This window comes from Dasypus novemcinctus, chromosome 11 (assembly GCF_030445035.2).
Source record: "Dasypus novemcinctus isolate mDasNov1 chromosome 11, mDasNov1.1.hap2, whole genome shotgun sequence".
Lineage (NCBI taxonomy): Eukaryota > Metazoa > Chordata > Mammalia > Cingulata > Dasypodidae > Dasypus > Dasypus novemcinctus.
Window position 1 is genome coordinate 107,842,301 of NC_080683.1, and position 27,594 is coordinate 107,869,894.

A 27,594-nucleotide genomic window follows, 5' to 3' on the forward strand; every position below is an offset into this window, starting at 1 on the left:
GCTATTTACAAACAAAGTATATGAGTTCTGATCATTTAATTGGAAATATTTTCATGTTGGTCATTAGTAACTGGCCATAGCTTTCTGTTTTAACTAACATAAGTCTTATGTTTTTCCACAAACCGACATCTAAATTCTAGCACAATGGGAAATGTTGATGAGGACCTTGAAAATTAATGAGACACAAAAGTTTTTGACTATGACCTTGTGATTGGTATTTGTAATATTAAATTATTTGCCTTCTTTTAAATGGAAAAATAGTTGGTCGGTGTGGGAGAGATGTTAAATTATGATTGAGAGGAAAGAGAGAGACAGCAGAAATTAAAGAATTCTTCAGAATTAATATTTAAAATAAAGGACACACTATAAAATCCAATGCAATATGTTAAAGTTCACAGAGTAAAAGTTCACCCCACCCCAAGAAGTATACAATTGCTGTGCCGATGTGAGAGTGCATGAAGAAAATAAGTGCCCAAAGCTGCATAAATATTTGCACCCCTGTGAGAGTGTGAGAAAGTGTGTTTCATGTTGTGATGGATAGGACTGCTTTCATGCCCCACTTTGAACTCTTAGCAGGAACTTTGGAGTGTCCTGAGGGTCTGTCTGCTTTTGTGTGGCAAGAACTCTGTTTTCTTAGAAAATAGTAAAGAACACTGTTTGTACAGTCTTTGTTCTAAAAAGGTACTTACATTTTAAGGGAATTGGAGACTTAATAGAAGAATCACAAACTTTATCAAATGTCTCACAAGAAATATCCCACTTTACCTTGAAACTTTAGTCATTGTTTTTCCTTTACTTAAAAAAAATTTTTTTTGAGCTAGTAAAGTATGTCTGATAAAATTTTCAGATTTTGGTGAGACTCTTCTTATTTGTCTACTGGAAAAAAGGGGTTATGTGAAGGCAAATCTAAAATGCTCTGTAATGTATATACTTTAAAGTAACAATTTCTTTTTGCTAGAAAATTTCCCTAATGAAGCAAGATGTCTTGAACATTTAATTGCATAAATATGATGTGATGAGCATCAGCTTTCTATCATCATTACATCAGAGAATTTTAGGACTAATGGTGTCAAATCATAAAATTTGACATATATGTGTTTAGTCTAAAAAATATATTAAAATTTTATTTCACTATATCACAAAGCAACACAGTAGAGTAAGTAGGATAATTGTTGAAATTTGTACAGTGAAGATGACTTTAGAACTCACATAGCGGGAAAAGACTGTAGCTCAAGCAATTGAGCTCCCATTTACCATATGGAGGGCCCGGGTTAAGTCCCTGGGACCTCCTGGTAAAAAAAGAAAAAAGGCATCCCAGACATGTGAGGCAGAGCGACGCACCAAAAAGACGATGATGCAACCAGATAGGGAAAAAAAATCTCATGTAAATTATTTGTTCATGCATATTACACAAAGTTCTCAAACTGAAATATCACTTCAATGCTTTTTAATCATATATTCTATATTTTGGTTTTGGTTCTCTCCTTAAGAAGCAGTTATTTTTAAAGTAACTCAGTTTGACGTAGCACTGGCTAACACTCAGGTCTCCTGGCTCTCTTTACATTGTGTTTTTCAACATTGTCAATCCTCCAGGAAATCCTCTGAATAAGTTCTCAAAGCACTCCATATGAAATGAACTTTCCATTGGGCTGGCAGTGACATTTTGCAGGTGCTGAGATCACAAATATTTCACTTCACTCAGATATTCCATATAGCAATGCTGACTATCTGAGGCATTTCATATGAGACAATTAAAATAGAAATATGAATTACCATGTATTTTTTCTTTCTTAGAGAACAATTATGCATAAAATACAGGATTGTCATATACCACCCCACCACCAACACCTTGCATTGTATGGAACATTTGTTAAAATTGATGATAGCACATTTTCATAATTGTACTATTAACTAAAATCCATACTTTAAATTAGGGTTCACTGTGTAGTGTAGTTCCATGGATTCTTAAAACATTTTTATTCTTGGGGAGCAGGTTTAGCTCAGTTGAGTGCCTGCTTCACGTGTTCAAGGTCCTGGGTTTAATCCCTAGTACCTTCTAGGAAAAAAATTATTCTGATAACATCTATGCAATGTAATCTTTTCACTTTTAATCATATTTAAATATATAATTCAATGTTGTTAATTGCATTCACAATGTGCTATCATGACCACAATCCACTACCAAAACATTTTCATTTTTCCAGACAGGAAGCCTGCACATTTTAAGGCTTAACTTCCCATTCCCTATCCATATCCCATCCCCTGGTAACCTATATTCTAGATTCTGACTCAATGAATTTGCTTATTCTAATTATTTCAAATCAGTGAGATCATATAATATTTATCCTTTTGTGTCTGACTTATTTTACTCAACATGATGGTCTTCGAGATTCATCCATGTTGCTGCATGTTACCAGGACTTCATTCCTTTTTATGGTTGAATAATATTCCTTTGTATGAATATACCACATTTTATTTATCCATTCTTTGGTTAATGGGCACTTGGGTAGCTTCCATCTTTTGGTAATTGTGAATAAAGCTGCTATGACCATTGGTGTGCAAATATCTGTTTGAGTACCAGCTTTCAGTTCTTGTGGATATATACATAGTAGTGGGATTGCCAGGTTGTACAGTAGTTCTACACTTAACTCTCTGAGGAAATATCCAACTGTCTTCCACAGTGCCTGCACCATTTTATATTGCTACCAGCAATGAATGAGTATTCCTGTTTCTCCACAAACTCTCCAATATATTTATTTTCTATTTTTTAAAAAGGAACATTCTAATAGGCGTGAAATAGTATCCCATTGTGGTTTTGATTTGCATTTCTCCAGTAACTAATGATGTAGAGCATTTTTACATGTGCTTTCTGGCTATTTATTTATCTTCTTTGGAGAGATGTCTCTTCAAGTCTTTTGCCCACTTATTGGTTGGGTTGTTTTTTACTTTTTTTTTTTTGCTAAGTCAAAGGATTTATTTATATATTCCAGATAGTAATCTTTTTGATGATATGTGGCTTCCAAGTATTTTCTCCCATTGTGTAGGCAGCTGTTTTGTATTCATGATAAAGTCATTTGAGGAACAAAAGTTATTTGTTTTAATTTGATAGGATTCCATTTACATATTTATTCTTTTGTTGCTTGTGTTTTGGTGTAAAGTCTAAGAAATCATTGCCTAATACAAGGTCCTAAAGATGCTTTCCTGTGTTTTCTTCTAGGAGTTTGATAGTGCTAGCCTTATATTTAGGTTTTTTATCCATTTTGAGTTGATATTTGTAAATGGTGTGAGGTAGGGGTCCTCTTTTTTTTTTTCCCCCCCAAAGGGAGATTCAGTTTTCCAAGCACCATTTACTGAAGAAATTGTTCTTCCCCAGTTGAGTGGTCTTGGCTACCTTGTCAAAAATCAGGCCATAAATGTGAGCTTTCAATTTTATGCCATTGGGCTATATATATGACCTTGCGCTAGTACTGTGCTGTTTCGATTACTGTGACTTTGCACACTTTCAGGAAGTGTGAGACCCCCACCTTCATTTTCATTTTCAAAATGACTTTAGCTATTCAGAACCCCTTACCCTTCCATTTAAATTTGATGATTGGTTTTTCCATTTCCACGAGGAAGGTTGTTGGCATTTTGATTGCATTGAATCTGTACATTGCTTTATGTAGTATTGACATCTTAATGATATTTAATCTTCTAATCAATGAACTTGGAATATTCTTCATTACTTTAGGTCTTCTTTAACTTCTTTTAGCAATATTTTGTTGTGTTCTGTGAACAAGTCCTTTACATCCTTAATTAGACTTATTCCTAGATATGTCATGCTTTTAGTTGCTATTGCAAATGGAATTTTTTTCTCCATTTCTTCTTCTGATAGTTCATTGGCTGTGTAGAAGAAATACTACTGGTTTTGGGGTGTTGATCCTGTACCCTGCTACTTTGATTAATTCATTTATTATCTGGAGGAATTTTGGTGTGGATTTTTTATGTTTCCAGTATTTAGAATCATATCATCTGCAAATAGGGAAAGTTTTATTTCTTTCTTTCTAATTGTATGCTTTTATTTCTTTTTCTTGCCTAATTGCTCTGGCAAGATCTTCCAGTACAATATTGAGTAACAATGGTGACAGTGGGCATTCTTTTCTTCTTACTGATCTTAAAGGGAAAGCATTCAGTCTTTCACTATTAAATAGGATGCTAGTTGTGGGCTTTTCATATATGTCCTTTATCATCTTGGGGAAGTTTTCTTCTATTCCTAGTGGTCTAAGTGTTTTAATCAAGAACGAGTACTGGAATTTTTGTCAGATGCCTCTTTTGCATTGATAGAGATGATCATGTGATTCTATTACTTCATTATGTTAATGTGGTGCATCACATTAATTGTTTTTCTTAATTTGAACCAACCTTGCATACCAGGGATAAATCCCACTTGATCATGGTGTATAATTCTTTTAGTATGTTGTTGGATTCAGTTTGCTAGTATTTTCTTGAGGATTTATTAATTGTGTTCATGAGAAATATTGCTCTGTAATTTTCTTTTCTTGTGGTATCTTTATCTGGCTTTGGTATGAGGGTGAGGTTGAAGAATAGAATAGATGAAACATAGGGCATTTTTAGGACATCAGAATTGTTCTGCATGATCTCACAATAACAGATACTGGCCATTTTAAGTTTGGTCAAAACCTATAAAAGTATAGAGTCCAAAATGTAAACCATAATATAAACCATTGACCAAGGTTAGTGGCATTGCTTCAATGTTTGTACATCAATTGTAACAAATATACCATCCACATGTAAAATATTATTAATAGGGGAGAGTGGAAAAGGGGGAGAGCATGGGGTATTTGGGAATCACCTATATTTTCTACGTGACTTTTCTGTAATCGAAAATTCTTTAAAGATAAAAAGGAAAAAAGACACTGGAGAATATATGGAAGAAATTGTCACTACACATAGAGGACAACAGATCTTACAATGATGAAAGATACAATTTCTAAAAAAATTTTATATTATTTCAATTTAATTTTTTTTAGTATTTTGTTGGTATTTTTAAAACGTTCATTTTCTTATTAGTTTTATTTGGTTATTTTGCTTGCTTTGTTTTTGGAGAAGTTTTGGATCACAGGTCACAAATGTGGGGTGTTGGTGATGAGGGGTGAGTGGTGAGCGGTACACCTGGGGCATGCCTGTAAGGTATATGAATATGTTCAAATGGTCATGGGGTATGAACACGCAATAACTAAAAGAATATTGAATTTCTATCCTGAGAAGTCCTGCTATGTTCTCTAATAGAACAGCAAGAATCCCCTCAGTACAAGGGCAGTGTCTAGTGAAGGAAGACAGACCATTATGCCAGGCCCTTGGTATTGATGTTTGTACTTATGAACCTCTTCTTTTGAAATGGACACTTAGCCTAATATTATATTTTGCCTAAAAGCTACCTTCTGAGAGCCTCCTTGTTGCTCAAATGTGGCCTCTCTATAAGCCAAACTCAGCACATAAATGCATTACCTTCCCCCTGGCACTGGGACATGACAGGGATGAGTCTCCCTGGCAGCAAGGGATTATTACCAAGCACCAACTAATGAGGCATTTGGAAAAGACCTTGATTAAAAGGGGGAAATGTTACATACAAATGAGTTTTTATAGCTAAGAGATTTCAAAGTGAATTGGGAGGTCATTCCAGAGGTTACGCTTATACACATTTCAGCAGGACCTCATTGACTGCCACAGTAAACAGTGCGTCAAACAGTCAGGCTCCTGAAGGCCCTGGAGACATCCAGACAGCTCAGGAATTTGGCACTGTATCAGTGGGCCTTTCTCTGAAATTTATGCTTCCCAGTATAATAGAGTTAGACTCATTTATAGTCCCCCTACACACGGCTCACCTGCCCCTTTTATTTGAACTTTTTAATTAGCACTACACTTGTTAAATATATGTCCCAGAGACTTAAATCTTTGGTCCATTCATGTGCCAGTTGAGCCCTGAATCTCAGCAGAGTTGCAACACTCATGTTCCGGTTCACTGGACTTACCCAGGACAACTAACAAGGAGATGATGATGGACAACACCCATCCCAAGAAACAGAGTATCTGCAGCAGCAAACAAGATAATTCCATCCATCTGCCCCACAAGACCTAAGTCCCCTCACAATTAGAAGCAGAATAGGTATCACCATCCCAAAATCCTTAGGATTGGGGAATGTACAATGGACTAAAGTAGACTTATTATTATTCTAGCAATGGAAGAACTCTTATCAAGGCAGTGGCCACTGGAGGTTCTGAGGTAAGGGAGAGGGAAGAAGAGGTGTAATATGGAGTATTTTCAGTACATTGGAATTAACCTGCATGATATTTCAATGATGGATACAGGCATTATGTATTTTGATATAATCTGCAAAATGGTTTGGGTTGCAGTGTTAACTATAATGTACATAAACTATAGTCCACAGTTAGTAGCAGTGCTTCAATATAAGTTCATCAATTGTAACAAATGTGCCTCACTTATGAAGGATGTTGTTAATGTGGGATAGTGTGGGAGGAGAAGGAGGTGGAGCATATGGGAATCCCCAAAATATCTTATGTGACGTTTATGTAGTCTAATGCTTCTTTAAAAATAAAAATTAAAAATTAAAAAAGGGGGAAAAAAGAATTAGTCTGTAGTTTTCTTATAGTATCTTTAGCTGGCTTTGGTGTCAGGGTGATGTTGGGCTTATAGAATGAGTTAATGAGTGTTCCCTCCTTTTCAATTTTTTTGGAAAAATTTGAGCAAAATTGGGGTTAACTCTTCTTGGGGTGTTTGGTAGAATTTCCCTGTAAAGGCATATGGTCCTAGGCTTTTATTTGTTGCATGGTTTTTGATTATGGATTCAATCTCTTTTCTGGTAATTGGTTTGTTGAGATCCTCTCTTCTCAAGTCAATGTAGTTACTTTGTGTGTTTCTAAGAATTTTTCCATCTAGGTTATCTAATTTATTGGCATATAGATGTTCATAGTCTTCACTTATAATCATTTTATTTCAGCAGGGTAGGTAGTAATGTCCCTGTGATGGTTAGGCTATTGTGTCAACTCGGTCAGATAATCATGCCCAGTTGTTTGGTCAAGCAAGCACTGGGCTGACTGTAATACAAGGGCATTTATGGACTTTAGTCACCATTGACTTTACTGTGGTAAATCATAGACAGCTGGTTATAATTACATCAATCAGGGCGATTGCCATCAGTAATGAGTGATGCTTAACCCAGTCAGTTGAATCTCTTAAAATCGGAAGTGATTCCAGCATTGAGAGAGAATTTCCCAGCTGGTCAATGTACAGCCATCTCCCAGAACTCGTCAGGAATCTTCACTGCACTTTCATCAGGGCTCCTGGTTGCAGCCTGTCTGCCGGCTCTGGACTTGTGCATCCCCACCCACGGCTGTGAGAGTCGCTGATAAATCACTTACTATCGACGAATATCCCTTGTTGATTCTGTTTCCCTAGAGAACCCTGACTAATACAGCCCCCCTTTTCATTTCTGATTTTCATTATTTACATCCTCTCTGCTTTTTTCAGTTAGTCTAGCTGCTTGTCAATTTTTAAAAATCTTTTCAAAGAACCCTGTTTTTTATTTTTTATTCTCTATTTTTGTTTCTAAATATTACTTATCTCTTCTTTAATCTTTCTTCTTTCTGCTTGTTTTGGGTTTACTTTGCTCTTCTTTTTCTAGTTCTTCATGGAAGAGGATAGGTTTCTGATTTGAGGTCTTTCTTTTTTAATGTAAGTATTTAGGGCAGAACATTTCCCTCTCAGCACTGCCTTCTCTGCATCCCATAAGTTTTTGTATGTTGTATTTTCACTTTCATTTGCCTCAAGATATTTCCTAATTTTGCTTCTGATTTCCCTCTTTAATCCACTGTTAAAAAGTGTGTTGTTTAATTTTTATGTATTTGTCAATTTTTACTTTCTCCCTCAGTTACTGACTTTTAGCTTCATTCTGTTGTGGTTGCAGAATATACCTCGTATGATTTTAATATTTTTCAATATATTGAGACTTGTTTTTTAACCCAACACCTGGTCTGTCCTGGAGAATAATCCTTGAGAAGAATATGCCTTCTGTTTACATTGAGTGTAGTGTTCTATATATATCTGTTAGGTCACATTGGTTTAGTGTATCTTTCAAGTCCTGTACTTACTTTTTGATCTTCTGACTAGATGTTCTATCCATTAATGAGATTGGTGTGTTAAAAGTCTCCTACTATTAATGAAGAACCACAAATTTCCCCCTTCAAATCTGTAACTACTTGCTTCATATATATTGGGGCTCTGCTGCATATGTATTTATAATTGTTACTTCTTCCTGTTGAATTATCCCCCTTATCAGTATGTAGTGACCATCTTTATCTCTTGTTATTCTTTTGACATAGTGTCTATTTTACTCAACATTATTATACCCTCCCCAGCTCTCTTTTCATTACTACTTGCATGCATGGGGTGACAGTTTGAAGTTATTTTATGAACCACAAAAAGAAAAATATGTTTTTGAACCAGACCATCCCTATGGGTGTGAGACCCTTTTGATTTGCTACATCCATGAGGTGTGACTCAGGTCGAGTCTCCGCCCTCTTACTGGGTGTTATATGAACAGAGACAGAGAGAAAGACATAGGAAAAGGGAGTGCTGCCATTTTTGATCCTGCCATATGAGAGAGGGCTCAAGGATCACTAGCAGCTAAAGCTTATGCACAAAGATCACAAGGGCCTGGGGCCATGGAGCAGCTCAAGGCTGAAGACATGCGCCATATGCCTGATAGCCCATAGCAGAACATAGGAAGAAAGAGGAGCAGCTGAGATTAAGAGAGGAGGCCAGGAAAGAGAAAAGCCCCATGTCTGGTTATCCACAACTGAGTTCCGGGAGATGGTAGATTCTGGAGGAGAAGACAGGGACCTCAGCAGAGACTGGTGGCCATATGCTACATTATGTAGCAGGACTCCAGGATCGCTGGTAGCCGACTTTGGTGAGAAAGCATCTCTGATGATTCCTTGATTTGGACATCTCACAGCCTCTGAACTGTAAGCTTTTACCCTAAATAAAATTTCTATTATAAAAGCCACTCAAAATTGTCCTGAGCACACAGCAGATATTCAATAAATGCCAACTGCTTTGTGAATTTCTGTGGCTGTATGCTGTAATAATTTATTTCTGGGTAATCTTTAAATCAATGAAAACCATTTCATGAAGGACCATTTGTCACCTTATTTATTGCTATCTGACATAGTATCTGGTGGTGATAGGAGAAGTATCATTAAAAATAAAAATGGACAATCACAGAGAATTAATTTTAGCAAGTAAGTAGATTTATATCACTTAAATGGCAGTTTTTTAGCAAAGAGAAAACTTTAATATCAGCTAGTTAGCTTTTTGAGATACTTGCAGTGTGTTTTTAAGGTAACATAATAGAACTAACGTATTTTGCTTCATTTCTCAACAACCAAATGACGTGATAGTGTATAAATATCTTACTATCCCCGCTGCTGGTACTTTGCATTGGCAGCCCTGTGGTAAACTAAGATACATGGTATAATTTTTTCCATTCTTTCACAGTCTACCTAGCTATATCTTTGACTTAAGCTGAGTCTCTTGCAGGTAACAAGTTAGGTCATACATTTTTATCCATTCTGTCAATCTGCCTTTGACTAGAGAGTTTAATCCATTTCCATTTAAAGTCACTACTGATAATCCGGGTCTTCTGTATTAGTCAGCCAAAGGGGTGCTGATGGAAAATACGAGAAATTGGTTGGTTTTAATAAAGTGTATTTATTTGGGGTAGGAGCTTACAGATACCAGGCCATAAGGCATAAGTTACTTCCCTCAGCAAAATCAATTTTCACATGTTGGAGCAAGATGGCAGCTGATGTCTACAAGGGTTCGGGCTTCCTGGGTTCCTTTTTTCCAGGGTCTTGCTTCTCTTTGGGTTCAAGGTTCCTTCCTTCCCAGGGCTTGCTTCTTCCTGGGCTCAGAATTCCTTCTTCCTGGGGCTGGCTTCTTTTTCCTCTGTGTGCTTACTTCCCTGGGCTCCAGTTTAAGGCTTCAGCATCAAACTCCACCATGAAAAATTCTCGCATCAAAAGCCCCAACTCTGTCATTTGCCATGCCTTTTATCTGTGAGTCCCCACCCACCAAAGGGTGGGAACACAACACCCAAATGACATGGCCCAATCAAAGCCCTAATCATAACTCAATCATGCCCAGTAATAGACCAGATTATAAACATAATCCAATATCTATTTTTGGAATTCATAACTATGTCAAACTGCTACATCTTCCTTCTGCATTTTTGCTGTTTAGCCTTTGTAACTCATATCTTTTTTGCCCCTAACTTCCATTAAACCCTACTTTTATATTTATTTGCTTTCTTGTGTTGAGTGCTTTCTCATTTCTACCTAATTTTTTTTTATCTGATTCCCTTTTGGTTACCATAGGTTTAAAACTTAACATCCTAAATAAATAACAATTTTATTTGTTTTGATACCAACTTAACTTCAGTAGCATGCACATATAATATTTCTATACCCCTCTGTTCCCGTACCATAGTTTTGTACTTTTACCTCTTATATCTTTTTATACTGTTTGTCCAAAGGCCTAGATTTATCATTTTTATGCATTTGCATTTTAGCACCTATAAGAAGTAAGAAGTGAAGTTACATACCAAATAATGCAGTACAGTAATACTGGCATTTATAATAAACCACATAGATTACCTTTACCACAGGTCTATTTCTTTATGCTGCTTTGAAACACTGTCTAGTGTCCTTTATTTTAGTCTGAAGAACTTCCTTTAGCCTTGCTTGTAGGGCTCTTCCAGTGGTGGTGTACTGTCTCAGCTCTTGTTTATCTGAAACTATCTTAATCTCTTCCTCATTTTTGTAGGAGAATCTTGCTGGATGTAAAATTCTTGGCTGGCAGTTATTTTCTTTAACCTCCATGGTTTCTGATGAGAAATCAGAACTAAAAGTTATTGGGACTCCCTTGAAGTGACACATTGGTTTTCTCTTGCAACTTTCAGAACTCTCTCCTTGTCCATTGCATTTGACAGTATAAGCAATATATGATGGGGTTCATTTTTCATCTTGTTTGTCCTGTTTGGTGTTTTCTGAGCTTCTTGGATATACATATTCACATCTTCTGCTACGTTTGGGAAGTTCTCTGTCATTATATCTTTGATTATTCCTTCTGCCCCTTTTTATCTTTCTTCAACTTTAAGACTCCCTTGATGTATATATTCATGTGCTTGATGGTGTCCCATGCTGTCTTAGGCTGTTTTGCTTTTAACATTGCTTTTTACTTTCTGCTCCTCAGTCCGATTCATTCCAAGTGTCTTATCTTCCACTTCAATGATACTTCCTTGTTCTAGGTCCAATCTGCTCTTGAAACCCTCCTGTGCATTTTTCAGCTCAGTTATTGTGGTCGTCAACTCCAGGAGTTCCATTTGGTTCCTTTTTTTAATTATTATTATCTTTTTTTCCTATAGTAATAGCAGTTTTTGGTAATTTTTATTGATATGTATTCAATGTTTGCTTCCTTTTTACGATTTCTATCTTTTTACTTAGATTCTGATATTCATTATTTTCCTGATATCCTGTCATTCCTTCTCTCTGCTTTCCTTCATCTTCTAAAGCATTTTCAAGGTCATTTTTAAAAAGGCTATGTTCGGTACCTCCACATTCTCATCTTCTTTGTTGGTGTTTTCTGTATTTTTATCTTCTTCCTTTGGATGGGCCATCATTTCCTGTTTCTTTGTCTTGTACTCTTTTGTTGCACATTGTACATTTTAATATTTTAAAATGTTAACTCTGGGATATACTCCCTGGGATGTCTGTTTCTTGGTTTTGTAACCAACTAATGATAAGAGAGATTTTCGTAAGCTTCATCCCTCCTATCAGAAAGTCTGTCCAAGGCCAGTTCAGTGTGCAGGATTTTCCCTGTCCGACTGGCTTCTCCCTTTTCCTGGGCATTTGCTTGTTAGTTGTTTCAGACTTCCCCTGTTTACAGGTGTTTTGTTGTTCCCTCTTTTTCCCAGGGGACGAACCTTCTCCTTCATATCCGAAGTTGGCAGTCTTTTGTCCCAGACTGTCTGCCTCTAAAATTTTTATCCTCTTTTCCTTGTCTCATGTTACTTTTGCCTGGAAGGTCGCCCCTGGTGGACTTTCCAAATTTTGTCTTTCTCAGCCAAAACAGGGCTGGGAGCAACAAAGCAGATACAGACCGACTTTGAAATCCTCTGTGGTGGGTCAAGTAGGGCATGAAAACTTCTCCAATGGCCTCTCCTGGCCTCCTCATCAAACCCAGCCCTTCAGCTAACTTTCCCCCACAGCCCTGAGGAAGCCCTGTATCTTTAAATCTCTTCTACCTCTGCCCCTCTCTAGGGAGGGTTGATACAATACCCCTTGCAGCTGCCTTGTGCAGGGAAAGTTGAAACAGTAGCTGCCCTCAGAGCCAGAACCCAGCAATCCGAATTCGCTAAGCAAAAGCCATGATCCACGATTGGCTGTGCACACCCCTGCTCTTGAGGAAGAGGATATTTATGTCCTTTTCTACCACCAACCACTAGCCATGCACTGCACCCTGCAGCAGCCTACTACAAGAATGGGGTATGGGTGCCAGTAGCCACTACGCAGAGAGAACAATTTACAGTTCTTTACCGTAATTTATCAGCCTCTTCCTCCTGCTCTTCCCTGGATGTTTCACAGTGTTCTTCTGGCCCCTGCGGTTTCAAAATGGTTCTTTCAGACAGTCCCTGCCTGTTTAATGTTGTTTCCATGGAAGGACTGAGTCCTGGAGCTCCCTACTCTGCCATCTTCCCTGAAAGGCTGTCACTACCATATATTGTTGTCGCTCATTTTTATTTTCTCTATTTCTACATTTTAATGTTTTAATATATAATACATACTCATCTGTATGTATGCACACCGACTTTTTCACATACATATGTGCATAAATGCATATATAAATTTTTCCTCATTTTACACAAATGTTAACGTATATACATTATAAAAGCACAGTATACTTTCCTTTTAAGATTTATTTTTATTTATTTATGCCACCCCTCCTTGCTGCTTGCTTGCTGTCTGCTCTCTGTGTCCATTCACTGCACATTCTTCTCTGTCTGCTTGTCTCCCTTTGTTGCATCGTCTGCGTAGTGGCTACTGGCACCCATACCCCAGCTCTCCACAGGCATGGGCCAGCCTGCCTTCACAAGGAGACCCTAAGAAGTGAATCCAGGGCTTCCCATATGGTAGACAGGAGCCCAAGTGGTTGAACCACATCCACTTCCCACATTATACTTTGTATTCAAAATAACTTGAAAGTAATTCCATATTAATGGATAAAGAGTTTCCTTCTCCATTTTTTCTTGCCATTGTTGTGTATTTAGTTGAATGGATGTACTCAAATTTGTTTGGCAGTTAGTTTAGAGAGTAAATACTTAATCTGTTGCCAGACTTTGTAGATTCAAATCTTGGTTTTACCAACTCTGTTACATTGAACAAGTACTAAGTCACTCTGTTTTCAGATGTTTCATCTTTAAAATGAAATAATAATGGTAATAATATGCCTGCCTCATAAGACTGTTTTGTGGATTTAGTGGGTTAATATATATATAAGCACATTGCAGAATGCCTGACATTTAATAAGCTGATACAAGTGTAAGTTGTCATCTCCAACATTATCATTGTTGTTATGTCTATTATCAATCCCTGTTCATGGACATAAGGCTGTTTTTAATATTTTTTATATACAATCCTTGTTGCAATGAATAACTTTGTATGTATATAGATATATCCCATATGTGCATGTTTAACAGTTGAATACATTTCTAGAGGTGAAATTGCTGTGTCAAAGGGTATCTGCATTTGTAATGTTGATGGCCTTTGTTAGATTGCTCCCATGGATTTTATACTTCTAATCATGAATATTTGAGAGACTTATTTTCCTAAACTCCTCATTGATAGAGTATGTTAACAAACCTTTGAGTCTTTACCAATCTGATGCTGAGAAACGGTTATATATCAAAGTTTTACTTGCTGTTCTTTTATTATAGAGTATAGTTTCACATTTAAGAAAAAATAGTACTTTCTTTTCTATACAAACACTCAAAGTCAAGTCAACAAAAACTCTTTCGAATTTATGTTGAATTCCCAGGACTGCTAGTAGAGGAAGAGGTGGTGCTTAAACAAAATCTATAGTTCTGGTATAGAACAGGGAGAATAGGTTTTACATGTTTCATGAATTTCGTATAACAACCCTTCAGGGTAGGTATTTTCATTCTCTTTTAGGCATAAAGTAGTTACAAAGTTAAATTAATTTGCTCAAGGTCACACAGTAAATACATGAACTAAAATTAAAGAGTGCATAGATCTTATTCCGAAGCACATGATCTTTGCAATACAGACACAGCACACATGTATGAGAATGTTTGAGTGTGTGTTTGTGTGTACATTTGTGCATGAGTATGCTTTGAGAGGGGTTGTTTAAAAATGTAGACATAAATCAAGGATGCATTTCAATATTGCTAAATGATGTGACTTTGAAAAATTAACCTCTTAGAGACTCAAGTTCTTCATTATAAAACTGAATAATAAAAATAATAATACATTAAAAGATATTTGGAGATTAAATAAAATGATTGTGAAAGTGCTTTTTAAATTCAAAAGTACAAGAAAATATTAGCTTTGATTATGTATGACTCAGTAAGTGGGTTCCCTCATTTTGTGAGATGTCCCATTTACATATAGTATCTTGCCTAGAAAAATGCATATTTTTTTTCATTTTTAAACTTTAAAAATCCAGATCATATTGGTGTGCTGCAATGTTGTGGTATTCAGAGAACTTGTTTTATAGACAGGTACAAAATTTTGGAGTTAGGTTTACACAAATCAACAATAAAAAGAACAATAAGAACAACTAATATTTATTAAACATTTGCAATGTGTCAAGCACTATTCTAAATCATTCAACTGAATATTCACAACAATCCTATGAGGTAGTTACTGTTGTAGAATTTCTGTTTTCTGGATGAAGATTTAAAGCAAAGAGAGCACAAGCAATTTACTCTGGTCACACAGACCTCCTAGCTCCAGAGCCTGCATGCTTTCCTATTATTTGATGTTGTCTCTGATACTGTCTCTACAAGTAATTTTCTCTTAATGAAATTTATTTCTCTGTCCTATCTGTGTTTTAGCTCTAAAACCACAGCACAGGGAGCAGGTGTATATAAAGCTAAACACTATTCTAGCCTTCTACAATAGAAGTTGCAAAGGATTAACCCTAATATATAAGCAACTAACCATTAATGAGTTAGCTATAAAACTTAGCAGGCTGGAATTGCGAGTTGCCCAATGAGATCACCTTGTCTTACCTCTAGGCAGATGTAGGAACTTCTCCATCATCCCAGACCAATGGGCCTCTATTTATAAATATTCAAAAACATGAATGCAATATGAGGTAGCACATTCCAACAATTCTAGGTGTTAGAAGTTGTTTCTTACACAAGATAATAAAATAGCAATAATTAGATTAGGGGTTTTATAGGGCTGGGAAAGAATAGTTGGATTGAGAGGTGATTGCTCAGAAGTATGGGGTTTTCCTTTTGCAGTAAAGAAAATGTTCTAAAATTGATTGTGATGATGAATGCACAACTCTGTGATTATACTAAAAACCATTGATTTGTACACTTTAGATGGATTGTGTGGTATGTGAATTTATCTCAGTAAAACTGCTTAAAAACGATGCTGTCCCAAACACTTCTCTATATATGTTCTAAATCCTCCTTAAGACAAAGTTTTCTTCCTATAATACATGATCAACCTTAAAACGCTTGGAAGAAACAATTGTGTTTTCCCTAAGTCTTCTCTTTTTAAGGTTAAATACTCAAACTTCCTTTCTAACCCTCTGGTTCAGCTTTTGAAGCCATCAGCTTCCTGGTCACACCTCTTTGGTTGAACTCCAATTTGTCAACTACTCTCCTAAATAGTGGTGTCAAGAATTGATCACAGTAGTCTGGATGTGCTCAGACTAGCTTTGATTGCAGATGGATCATTCTTCCTATAATCCCTATACACTAGGTGTCTTCTTAATACAGAGTGTGTTTGTTGAGTCTGCCAGTATAGCAAAACATTTTGAAAATGTATTTATGATTTATATAACATGAGTTAGTGGGTACTGGAATTTACACTATTATCCTAGCAGGCAGAAGCCGACAAGAAGTAATGCCATGTAGTTGATTTATATGTGTAAATGTCTAACTTACTTAAATTTTGATTTTCCCCCTTCAACTACAGATCAAACTTCTCAAATGTTAAAATTCCTTATTTTAAGGCAAATGCATTTGTAATTGGCCAGTTAGCTTCTATAGTACAGTAAGCTCCTATAGTCAGCTCAAATCACAGGAAAACTCAAATAGACATAACTCCTTTGGTTTTGGATTTTAGGACTGATAACAAGAAGAATAGAGTAACAAAGATATATTTTTTAAAACAACAGAAAGATATCTCATAGGGGCAGTACACATTTGTCCTAGCTTTTTATACCTTCTACAACTGTAATACATTGAAATGATACATGATGTTGAATTTGATTAAAATTTAGGAGATATTTATGCGGAATCCAAGATGATTATGCAAAGTACCATAGGGAAACATAAAAACAAGAATAACATCTAAACCTTGCCTTCACTATGATCTCTCCCAGAAATGTACTATGATTCTTAAAGTATATTAAGAATCATAAAGTAAATGTCATTGTAATTAGGTTTCTCGTGTGAAGTGTTTATGGCCTTTTAATTTTGAAAACTATCCTTATTAAAACAGTATGACTGAGAACATTTATTGAATACCTACCATGTGGCAAGTAACAGGTAGCGAGTCTTATATATATTTTCTCATTTCATTCTAGAACAGACTTGGGGTAGGTGTAATTCAGTTCATTTTAGTGAAAATTACCTGAGGCTCTGAGAGCATAAATTACTTTTCCAAGGGCTATACAGCCTTTAAAGATAGAGTCTGAATCCAAAATCAGTATGGAAAACCTCCGGGAATGGGCTTGATCTCTTCTATGTTTTGAAAATGTCTCCAATATTAATGGGCACACCAGATAGATGAAACAGCACTTTACCTGTTCATTCTGGAAGAAGATTCTTGAATGTATTTTATTAGCCTGTTGATTCTCCTCTGAAGTATGACTTAGTTTACATTGTACCTCTGAGAGTCCTAGCTTCTAAAATTCACAACCAACTTCAGTGCTGTAATAAAGAATCACTTGCAGAGTTCGTGAATGATAGAAGAGAGGAAAGGGAATGATGGAAGATCAATAACATTTAACATCTAACAAAAATATTATTCCTAAAGGCTGATATACTGGCTTCAGCTTTTGGAGAAAATAAGTTGGCTGTTAGTCAAAATACCATCCATCTTAATAATATAACCTGAAATTAATTGAGCTCATTTTAAACATGTAGCACTTTAGTCTGTATTCAGTGGGCCATGATCAATTAAGGATTGTGTATGGATAAGATGAAAACTCCAATTTTTAATACTCTTACTCTTTTTTATCAATAAAAAGGAAAACATTATAAAATAGCCACATATTCTCCAAGATGATGAATATTGTTAGAAGACACTCTTAAAACAGGGAAAGGTCATTTAACTTCTCATTCAAATAGAAAATAGGAGTGTTTTTTTTTTTTTAACAGCATTCCCGTAAATTTCCACAAGGACCATGTATTTTGTTTATATGCATGTGTCGTTATTGTGAAAATATTAAGTCTGTTTCTCTTTAACTTAATGGAACTTGGATTAAAATGTGTCCTGTTATTGTAATCAGCACCAATGTCATATGTGATGAACATACAGATTTCCATCTTGGCAGAGAACTTGTTGAAAACATTCTAAGTCTTATTCAGAAAGAAACCTATGTATATATATATAACCATAATTTATGGCTTATTTGATTAGATAAATGTTTGCTTATATGTCACATGTATATTTTTGTTGTACTGTATATTTCTACATAAATTAACCCAGTCCATAGCAAGAGTACTAATAGGACATCTCATCCAAACATCAGTAAACAGAAGACAAGCAGCTGTTGCAAAGACCCTGGCTTTGTGTCAGGGCCTGATAACACAAAGCGGTTCAGAGAAGAAATTGGCTGCTACCATTTACTCACATCTGTTGAGATGGAGCTCTTTTAACTCAGTACTTGTTCATTGTATGTACAAAGCAGCAAGTAGTTTTCTAAGCCAGAAAACTTATAACAGACATTAAATACTAATTTACTATGTGGGATTCTAAGCACATCATCATCTTCCATAGAATGTTTAGCAAATATATTCATAGGGTATTTGTATTTTTAAGTGTCCTAACTGCATCTAAGTGTTTGGAGAAGACATATGACTTAGAAAAACTAATCCTTTTTTTTATTATTATTTTAAAGTTTGGTCTGTCAACCTCTTGACTTCCTGTTATATGAAAATCACTGTTTTTCAGTTGCCAAAAGCATTCTTAACTGATCCAATCCTTATCATTCCACTTGCTTCGAGTCATAACTGATTATAGGGAAAGTATAACTGGGCTTACTTTGTTACCGAGGAGATAGAAAGCCTATGTGGAAGTTCAGTTGACATTATGAAGTGAGTAAACAATTTAAAAAACATTTGCTTGGGAATGCAGATTACCTTCTTAGTTCACCTAGATATATGTCTCTCACAATTACTTTTTTCCCTCTGCAATGCCAATCGAAACGCTATAGTGAGTATCCCTTGACATTACCCATAAGAAACATTGGTTATACATGTTGAATAGGCTGTGAGAAATTGGAGAATTTTGGTCGTGATACATGGGAAGAATAAAAATGCATGAATAGTTTGGTGAGCAATTGGACAGGGCTGTGGGGCATTGATTAGTTAATCAATGAGGGAATCTCTCTGATGAACTGCCATAAAACTCAGTCTTTGGTACTGCCACATTCAGAGTTTTCACCACTACTCTGGATATTTATCAAGTTCAGAGAAATGCAAAATTAAATTATCATGTTGGGCTGATTGTAGTTACCAAGTCTGCAAGTAAAAAATTCCAAACGCAGGTCTTTCCCCAAACCAGTTCTACTAGCTGCATATGTGAAAAGGGCATTGTCGTTACTGTTAAAAATCAGCATTATCAAAAACTGTGCTAATGTACCAAAAAAAGAGGAGATGGAAAAAGGCAGCAAAAGTAGACAGGAAGGCAGGCAGGCAGGCTACTTCTTCAAGACTTGCTTTGTTATAGCCTTTGAATTATATAACCTGATTTTCTGCTTTCCAAGCCGAAATTTCTTAAGTTTATTGTCTGTTCGAGGCCCACAACTCCTAGCTTATTTTGTATTTCTTAAAGGTGAAGCAACTTTAAGACTCCCCATATAAATTTTGCCTGTTCCCTAATTCAGCATCCCCTTGCACTTGTTCTATTCTAATAAGTATCAAGCTTTGAAAGAAGAGAAAAAAATTCTCTTATTTAGAAGTTATAAATGTGTAGAAGAGCATAACAAAACCTGAAGTAGAGTACTGTTTCTATGTTAAAATACTAATGCCATGAATCAATGCATTAATAAACATTATCATAGGAAGCATACTTTTTCAGAGTTAAGGCTCCAAGGCGCTGGAATCTAGAGAGAAGAATTGCTTGCCTTGTTTGTAATACTAAATTGAAATTGACAGATGTGTTTGATTTATCCTGCTCAGTATTACAAAGCCTTTTCCTCATTTGATTTTACTGTTTCCCTCCTGAAATATTTGCTTTGGTAAGCAAAAACAAATATTAGGTTTTACATCCCATTTAGTGGAGTAAGAGTGATGATAATCTGACAATATCAGAGAACCAAATATTTCAGGCATATTTTATGAAAAGGATTTCCTGTTCAGTTATATTGTCCTCAATAGGTCACTTGTCCATTACCCTTCTGTTCATAGGTCTTCAGATTGGAGAAAAAGTAGAGGTTAGAACCCAAGTATCTTATGCTATATTGTTTTGTACAACTTAGTTTATAAATTACCTTTAACCTTTTCCACTCATGAGGGAAAACTTTCCTGCCTCATTAAATCTTTATTGCAATGCGCTGAATGCACACTACATTAATATGGGTGACATTAGGTTATATATTGCATAGTAACTATAATGCTCCCTGCAAACAAGCTGTTCCTTTCCCCTGAAGGTAAAATTAAAGCAGGAACTCATGGGTAACAGCTACTTGGGATGAATTTGAAGAGCAGGAGACTGAGGAGCTTAGCATAGAACCTTCTACAAGAAGGGATGGGTGCTCCTCCTTTTCCTGCCAGTCCTTTCTCAGTGTGACATCTGAATCTCCCGGAAGAGAATTTCCCCTAATACAGATGGAGTAAGAGGTAAAAGGCTGGGACTTTTGGGACACTATTAGACTGGACCATTTTCACTAAATTCATTTTCTCTATGTATTGAAAAGAAATACAACTTTCATCTCTAGTAAATATTATCTAATCCTTCCAGTAAATACAAGAATTGCCCCAAAGTGAACTGAGATTATACCCTCTTCTACCACTGAAAACTGTGTTTCTCTATCCAATGAATGATGACATTTTAGTTCCTAAATAGCAGCAGCAAATGAAATGTTCTACTGGCTGTATGTACAATGCTCTGTAAAATGACAGAAATCAATATTTTCACTCCAATAGATTGATTTTAAAGTTTCAAAGGTAAAATTAATAAATTAAGTCTAAAAAGCCCAAGGTTCTGGAAAATTATGGTTATACACTGAAAATTAAATTTGTAGGCCATCAATATCATGTTATGTGTTTTTAAAATCCAACTTCTTTAATTCTAATGGATGAATTTGTTTATCCAAAACTCTACCTGTTACAATTCATTAGCTCTCTTATTTGTTCTAGTTGTCATTGACTCCTCATCAGACTTCAAGGATTTCACTTAAAAACATTGACTGGTGAGAAGTTGCTAAATAAAGAAAGAAAATCAGGGTTTGAATGGTTGGAGAATTATAGAGATGAGGATTCCAGCAGGAAATTTTAGTCTGAGAAAATCTAAGTAGCAGAATGGAGAGAAATAGTCTAGATCAGAACTTTCCAAACTTTCACAGGTTTTGATACTCCTAGTCTCAGTTTTTTTTACAACATCTCCAGGACCAACAGACATATCCGACAGTTTGATTTATTAACACTTTAGGACCCAAAACTTAATATATGTTTATGTTTTAACAATTAAGTAATAATTTGGAAAACAATGCTCTTAAATTCAAAGATCATTTATTTCCTTCTTAAATAACTCAAACTATTTACTAATGCGACTTGTGTGCCTGTTGGGTAATACACAAACCTTAGAACCAGTTTGGTTTCCGCTGCCCTTATTTTCTTTTCCACATTGATTTTTGTGCAGCACTTGCTTTTTATCACAGTAACCACTGACAACCCTGTTTAACAAAGATACAACAGGGTCAAAAGTACAAGTAGACAAAAGCATAGCTCAAAAATTTGAGAACATCATTAAAAGAAGTATAGCATTTTAGGATTTTTAAGTTGTGAACTACCTCGAGCTAGTTGTTTACTCTGTGCCCAACAAATATCAAGTATTGCTGTGTTTTCCTTCACATTTTTAAAATATCCCGTGTTGCCCAAGAGAGTCCTCTGCAGCCCCCTGGAGCCCCTCCTCTGTACACAGTGTGAGAACAGGGGGCTGTAGATACTGGAGGATGTTGACCACACAGAAAACTGCATGATGTTAGAGAGCCCAGAAACATGGCTTGACCCAGTTATGTAAATTGGGAAAAGAATCCATTTTGATGCCTGGGAAGATCCAGATAATGACATTACCTTTGGGCCTGTGGAATGTTTGAGACATTATTGCACAGATCCTCAGTAGGAGATAGCATACCGGACTAAAGATGTAGATTGAGGAAGCAGTTAGAAATGTAGCTGAACCCATGAGAGACAGGAAGGAAAGAGTTTTCCAAGAAAGTGGCTCTGAGGGAATAATAAAAAGGAACTGAGAACAGAGCCTTCGAGACATCCACACACAGGGTATAGAATAAGAAAATAATGTACCTATGCAAGAGATAGAGGTATGAGTAAAGCAAGAGAGTATTAGAGAGGTTCAACGGAATAGAAGATAGGGTTCAAGAGTTTTAAGTATCATATGTCACATAATGACTAGGAATTGAACAACAAAAGAACCGTTAGTGGTTGCTAGGTAGAGTTTATAAATGATCTTTCAAGAAACACTTCTCATGGAGTGTTAAAAGTAAAAGACAGGTTGCAAGGGATGGTGGTTAGGAATAGAAAATGAAGATGATGCCCCAAATCTCAAAGTTTGACAATGAAACAAATAACCATAGATAATAGCTAGAGGAGACAATAAAGTTAATTAATGATTGGCAACCCTGTGCATATTTGATTTGATGGAAAGAGGGAAAATTGGGCTACGGTAAAGGTTGTAGAAGAGTGCGGAAGCCAAGATGTGGAGGGCCCAAATAAAGGTGGCATCTGGAACATGGAGAAAAGGCTAAGAATTTTTCATCTAAAGCCAAAGGAAAAGACAATTTATATTCTGAATATTACATATAGCTTTTTTCCTCCAAAAACTGATAACCCTCAGAAAAGGCATTGTCTTAAAAAGACGCATTACAAAGTCTTTCATACAATGGGATATATTCTTTGGGAAGACACATTAACTGGAAACAGCAGTCGGAAATAATTGATTTTATTGCTTATGAAGAGATGACTTTATGGAGTTGAAAGAAAAATAGAAGCAACAGAGATAAGTAATTTTATTCCTAGGGGTTGACCTTCTGAATTACAGGATAAGTTCTTCAGCAATCCTTTGTAAAAATCACTTAAATGACATCTTTAGGATGAATGAAAAAGACAGCAATCTTAATCTTGTACAAATGGGTACTTGTGGCTTGAGGAAAAAATTAGTAACTGTTTTAGGCACATTTAAAAAATTATCTGTTTTTCACACAACTTGGAAGTAAAATTGATTCATTTGTGAAAATTTTTAGATGATTCAGAACATGATTCTAATGATACTGAAGCATGAATGTCAAAGATACATGAAGGAGTTTGGGAAAATCGTCTTATAAAATATGAGAGTAAATAAGCAAATTTTCATTAATAATAATATTATTTCATTATCCCTCAAGGGATATAGGTTGAATTAATTCTACTCACTGGTTCATATTTTTGTTATCATTGGCCTGCAGTATTGCCTTTCCTTGTTTCTATATATTCATTTGTTCCTTTTTTCCCATCCTACCTGCCATTCCTCTCCCATATTATTTTATTTTATATACCATGTCCATTTCATACTTTTTATAAATAGATATGTAAGCTACATCAATAAGCCGAATATTGTTAGTGAGATTTTTTTTCTAGTTCATCTATAGTCTTAAACGCTCAGCTTTTCAAATTAGGTATATTTTGGCTCTTTGCATTGGCAAAATGGGAGAACGTCTTTAATTCAAAGTTCCTTATAATTGCTGATCATAATTTCTTAAAATAATTTAAGAATTAATAATTTATTTTGTTTCATTTTTATGCAAACATATTCCAGAATAATAATACCATGTAATAACAAATTTTTAAATATTCAAAATACATTAGATACCTCAAAAGTTTTGGAATGCTGCAGCCCTGTGTCCCAATGTCCCTCCTAAACTCAATCCCTACCACTTACTCAATACTTTCATTAATTTAGAAAATTCTAAATTCAGTTCTCTTTGAGATATGTAAGACATTCTTTTCTGCTGCCTTTCTAGACACCTCTCACTGAGAAAACGTCTGGCTGATTTGAACAAGCATGCTATGTGAAATTTTGGATGCTTATCATAATAGAACTAAAAACCCTTTATATAAGTTCACTCCTCATTACTCACAGTAATGCCAAGTGCTATAGTCCAGGCAGATATTTATTATTTTGTATTTGAAAGAACATTAGAGTTGGGCCATTTCTCAGTGGAGCAGGGGAATAAAAGTTTTCTGAATTTTAGTTCCTTATAGAGCTCCATGTGATGAAGATATTGTGGAGCTGCAATTTTAAAATCCTGTTTAATAAGCCACAGCACGCTGTGTGCCATTCCCCATGGAACAGCTCTGAGGAGGAATCACAGTGCCTTCTCCTCCATCCAGTGCATCGCCAGGCATTGCTGTCTGGTCAGGGTCTGCCATGAAAGGCCGCAGAGAGCCCACTGCTGTGAAAATGGGTCTCTGCATACGAGCCTGGAGGAAAGAGCAGAATACCAATCATCAGCTTTGTTTTAGGAATACCTTTATTTACAGTGCTGGAGTGGAATATTAAAAAAAAGAAGGACGGCAGCATTTGCCTCGCATCTGTCACTCACACCTCCGATTTTGATTCCTGTCCCACAAATGCCTTTGCTTTCCTATTTCTTTTTGTTGTTTATTTCTACAAGCCTGCAGTCAATGTTAGAAAATGGATAGTGCGAGCATATATTTTGTGGAGGTTGACATGTGTTTTGAAGGAAAAAGTTTGCTTAATGAAAAAGGAATAATATAGCGTTCATTCAGACTAAGCTTAGTTGAGTGCACAGGGAAAAGTATACCTTCTTTGTCAGTTTTGATTGTATTTTATCATAATATAAAATCATTTTATATTTTGTATAATATATAATATCATAATATAAAAATCTGCTGCTGCCCTTTTATTTTTCTGTGACCAGCAACATGTCCCAACTTAGCCTATGGTCTATGTAAAGTGCATGTCAAATGGAATGATGTCTTTGCCAAAAGCATTCAAGCCCATAGAGAGTCAGTGACCCTCAGGGATGGCCAGAAATCTCCCAAATTTGACACAGACACTTCTCTGTTTGGAAACTGTAAAACTCAAACTAGCGACTCAGAAGATGACAGGAAGTGCTGTGTCTGGTTTCATGGAACTTAACCTATTCCAGCAAGCCTGCAATACTGGGGAAAATAATACTGAATTTAGGTTTGTGTCAGGCTTGCACTTGATGGGTAAGGTTCCTGTAACGGTTACTTCTAAAGAAATGTCTGTCATTCCCACTTTATATTCCTGTGATTTCTGCATCTTGCAAATAAATGCTATCCTTTTAAACAGTAAAAGGATTTTAAAATAGTAAGTAAAATACTCCTGCCTCCTGTCCTGTAGTAACTACACATCTCTTTTGTAGCTCACAGCAGTTGGAGGACAATTGACATTTACCATATCATATGACCTTGAAGAAGAGGATGAAGATACAGAACGCGTACTTCAACTTATGATTATCTTGGAGGTAGAGTATGGAGAATGTCATTGTGTTCAACCATTTTATACCTTGATGTGGTCTGAGGATACTCATGCTAGTTTTGACTTGGTTGATTGGATATTAATCCCTTTACTACTAAAGAAAGAGATTATAACTAAGGGATGTTTTATTTTATTTTATGCCAGTCTTTTTGTTTCATGCTGAGACATATCTAGAAGACTAACTATATTCACTGGGTTCCAATGATAAAGGAGACCTTGAGGCCAGATGTGAAAATAAATTTAAGAACATAATGACCATGACCACGTTTCCAAGAATGCTAAAAGCATGAGAAGCATTCTGATTTACATAGTTACATTTTTGCTGCCTTCCCTCACTTCCAGGCAGATTTGATTGCTTACTTCCTTGTTTATATTGACCAAAGTAAATGAAAAAGGAAACTTTTTTATTCAGGGTAGTTAAATCTTGACTTCAGAAATCCTAATTTAGGTAAGAAAGATATAGGAGAAACTGCTTTCAGGATCCGGACAGCTGTAGGCAATTCGGCAATGCCGGGAGCCTAAAGTTTCCTTCCAAGTGGTCTCCCACCCTTTCCTGTGCCCTTCCTTTCCCTTCAGGCATGCTCCCACCCACCCCCACCCCCACTCCCACACCCACAGGCACACACAAAGGCCCATTTATGGTTCCAAGTCGGTAGGTGCGGATTTGGCTCCCTGTTATTCTTTTGTCTTGAGCCTTTTGTGCTTGTGAATCAGAGACAAAATTCTTGCCTCAAAATGAATATTTTTCATTATTTTGGATGAAGTGGTCTTGAAGATATATATGGAGAGCCATATATATATATATATCAGCATATGTATAGGTTTGAAAGTAGTATATCTTGGAATTCCTTTGAGATTAAAGGGCTCCCTAAATGTAAAATATTGAGAACTTACATATATTAAAATGAATGAGCTAGGAGAAGAAGGATAACCTAAATTTCATAGATCAGTCATTGCATTATACTTTATGATGATGCCATTATCCTATAGTGAATATTAGAATGCAGGGCTTTCTTTCTTGTTAGCTTGTTTGTTGTCCCATTGAAAAACTATAGAAAAATCATTTAAAATAATAGTTTAATACACTGTTGTACATTTTCTTCCCTATTGTACTATATACCATAATACACTAGACCTGAAATACACACTACCTACTATGTAAAATCGAGGTACTTGTAATCACATCTATGTTCATGAATGCCAGTTATCTGTTATCTTAGTTAATTGGAAAGTAAAGGCATGCATAACTGAAAAGCATATACTTTGTAATGGATCTAGTTATAGCTAATATTTAAATTGCAAGCCTTTCCTTCGTATATACCAGAAAAATACTGAATGACAGGGGAAACCAATCTGGAATTTAAAAGCTGCTGAAAATAATCCACGGGATGGAAAATCCAAATGCAGATACCTAGAAGCTTGCTGTATAAGGTACTAATGCTTTCACCCTTCCGTGCCCTCTTTTTACAGTTTTACCCTTTTATACTTTCTTTCACCCTACAGGGAAATGGCTTGCGTATCAGCACGACTCAAGATGAGGTGTACCTGCAACCATATGAAGAACATATTAATGTATTGTCACTCAGAGAGGACTTGTTTACCAGACATGGCACATGGTTTCCAGTCAGTAGAAAAGAATTTATGACCGTGCTTGCCAATTTGAAGAGACTCCTCATTCAGGCCACATACAGCCTTGGGATGAATGCCATCTTCAGGTAAAATCAAGAACTGCACCTACACATTTACCTTGGGTGACTGAGCAGGTGCTAGAAAAGTTGAGTTTGAAGACCTACAGTGTTTTATTGTCTTCAAATAGGAGATTAGGATGTAGCACTAGTTTTCCGAAAGGTGCTTCTACTAAAACTTTGGAATTTTTATAGCCCAAATAACTTTGTTTTAATCCTTTGTCAGTATGGATGAGTCCTTTGCAATTCTGCCAGAACATGTGGCAAGTAATGATGATGCTATAACGTTGAAGTCTCCTTTCTGATGACTCACATAGTGAAAAACTGTGGGGATAAAATTCCAGGGTACCCACATTCAGAAAGTGGTTTGTAAAATGCTTTCCTCCGTCAATAAATTAATTAGTTTCTGACTTAATGAGAAACATAAGCATCTTCATTTAAATAACTACATTTCTCTTTTTTAAACCCTATAAGACTATGATGGCTGGCAGAGTGTAAAGAGTCTGAACTTTGGAGCCATATCTAAGTAGAAATTTAAGCTCTAGTGCTTATTATATATGTGACCTTTGGCAAATGATTGGTCCTTGTGGAGCTTTGA

At 35.9% G+C, this 27,594-nt stretch overlaps 1 protein-coding gene across 1 annotated transcript in view; it reads left to right on the forward strand.

Moving 5' to 3' along the window:
- The window catches only part of LAMA2 (laminin subunit alpha 2), a 588,895-nt gene that overhangs the window by 306,558 nt on the left and 254,743 nt on the right, over positions 1-27,594 (forward strand). Inside the window, exons 13-14 of the mRNA XM_071218658.1 lie at positions 25,196-25,297; positions 26,815-27,026. Coding sequence (XP_071074759.1) covers positions 25,196-25,297; positions 26,815-27,026 — 314 coding nt within the window. The remainder of the gene's footprint in view (positions 1-25,195; positions 25,298-26,814; positions 27,027-27,594) is intronic.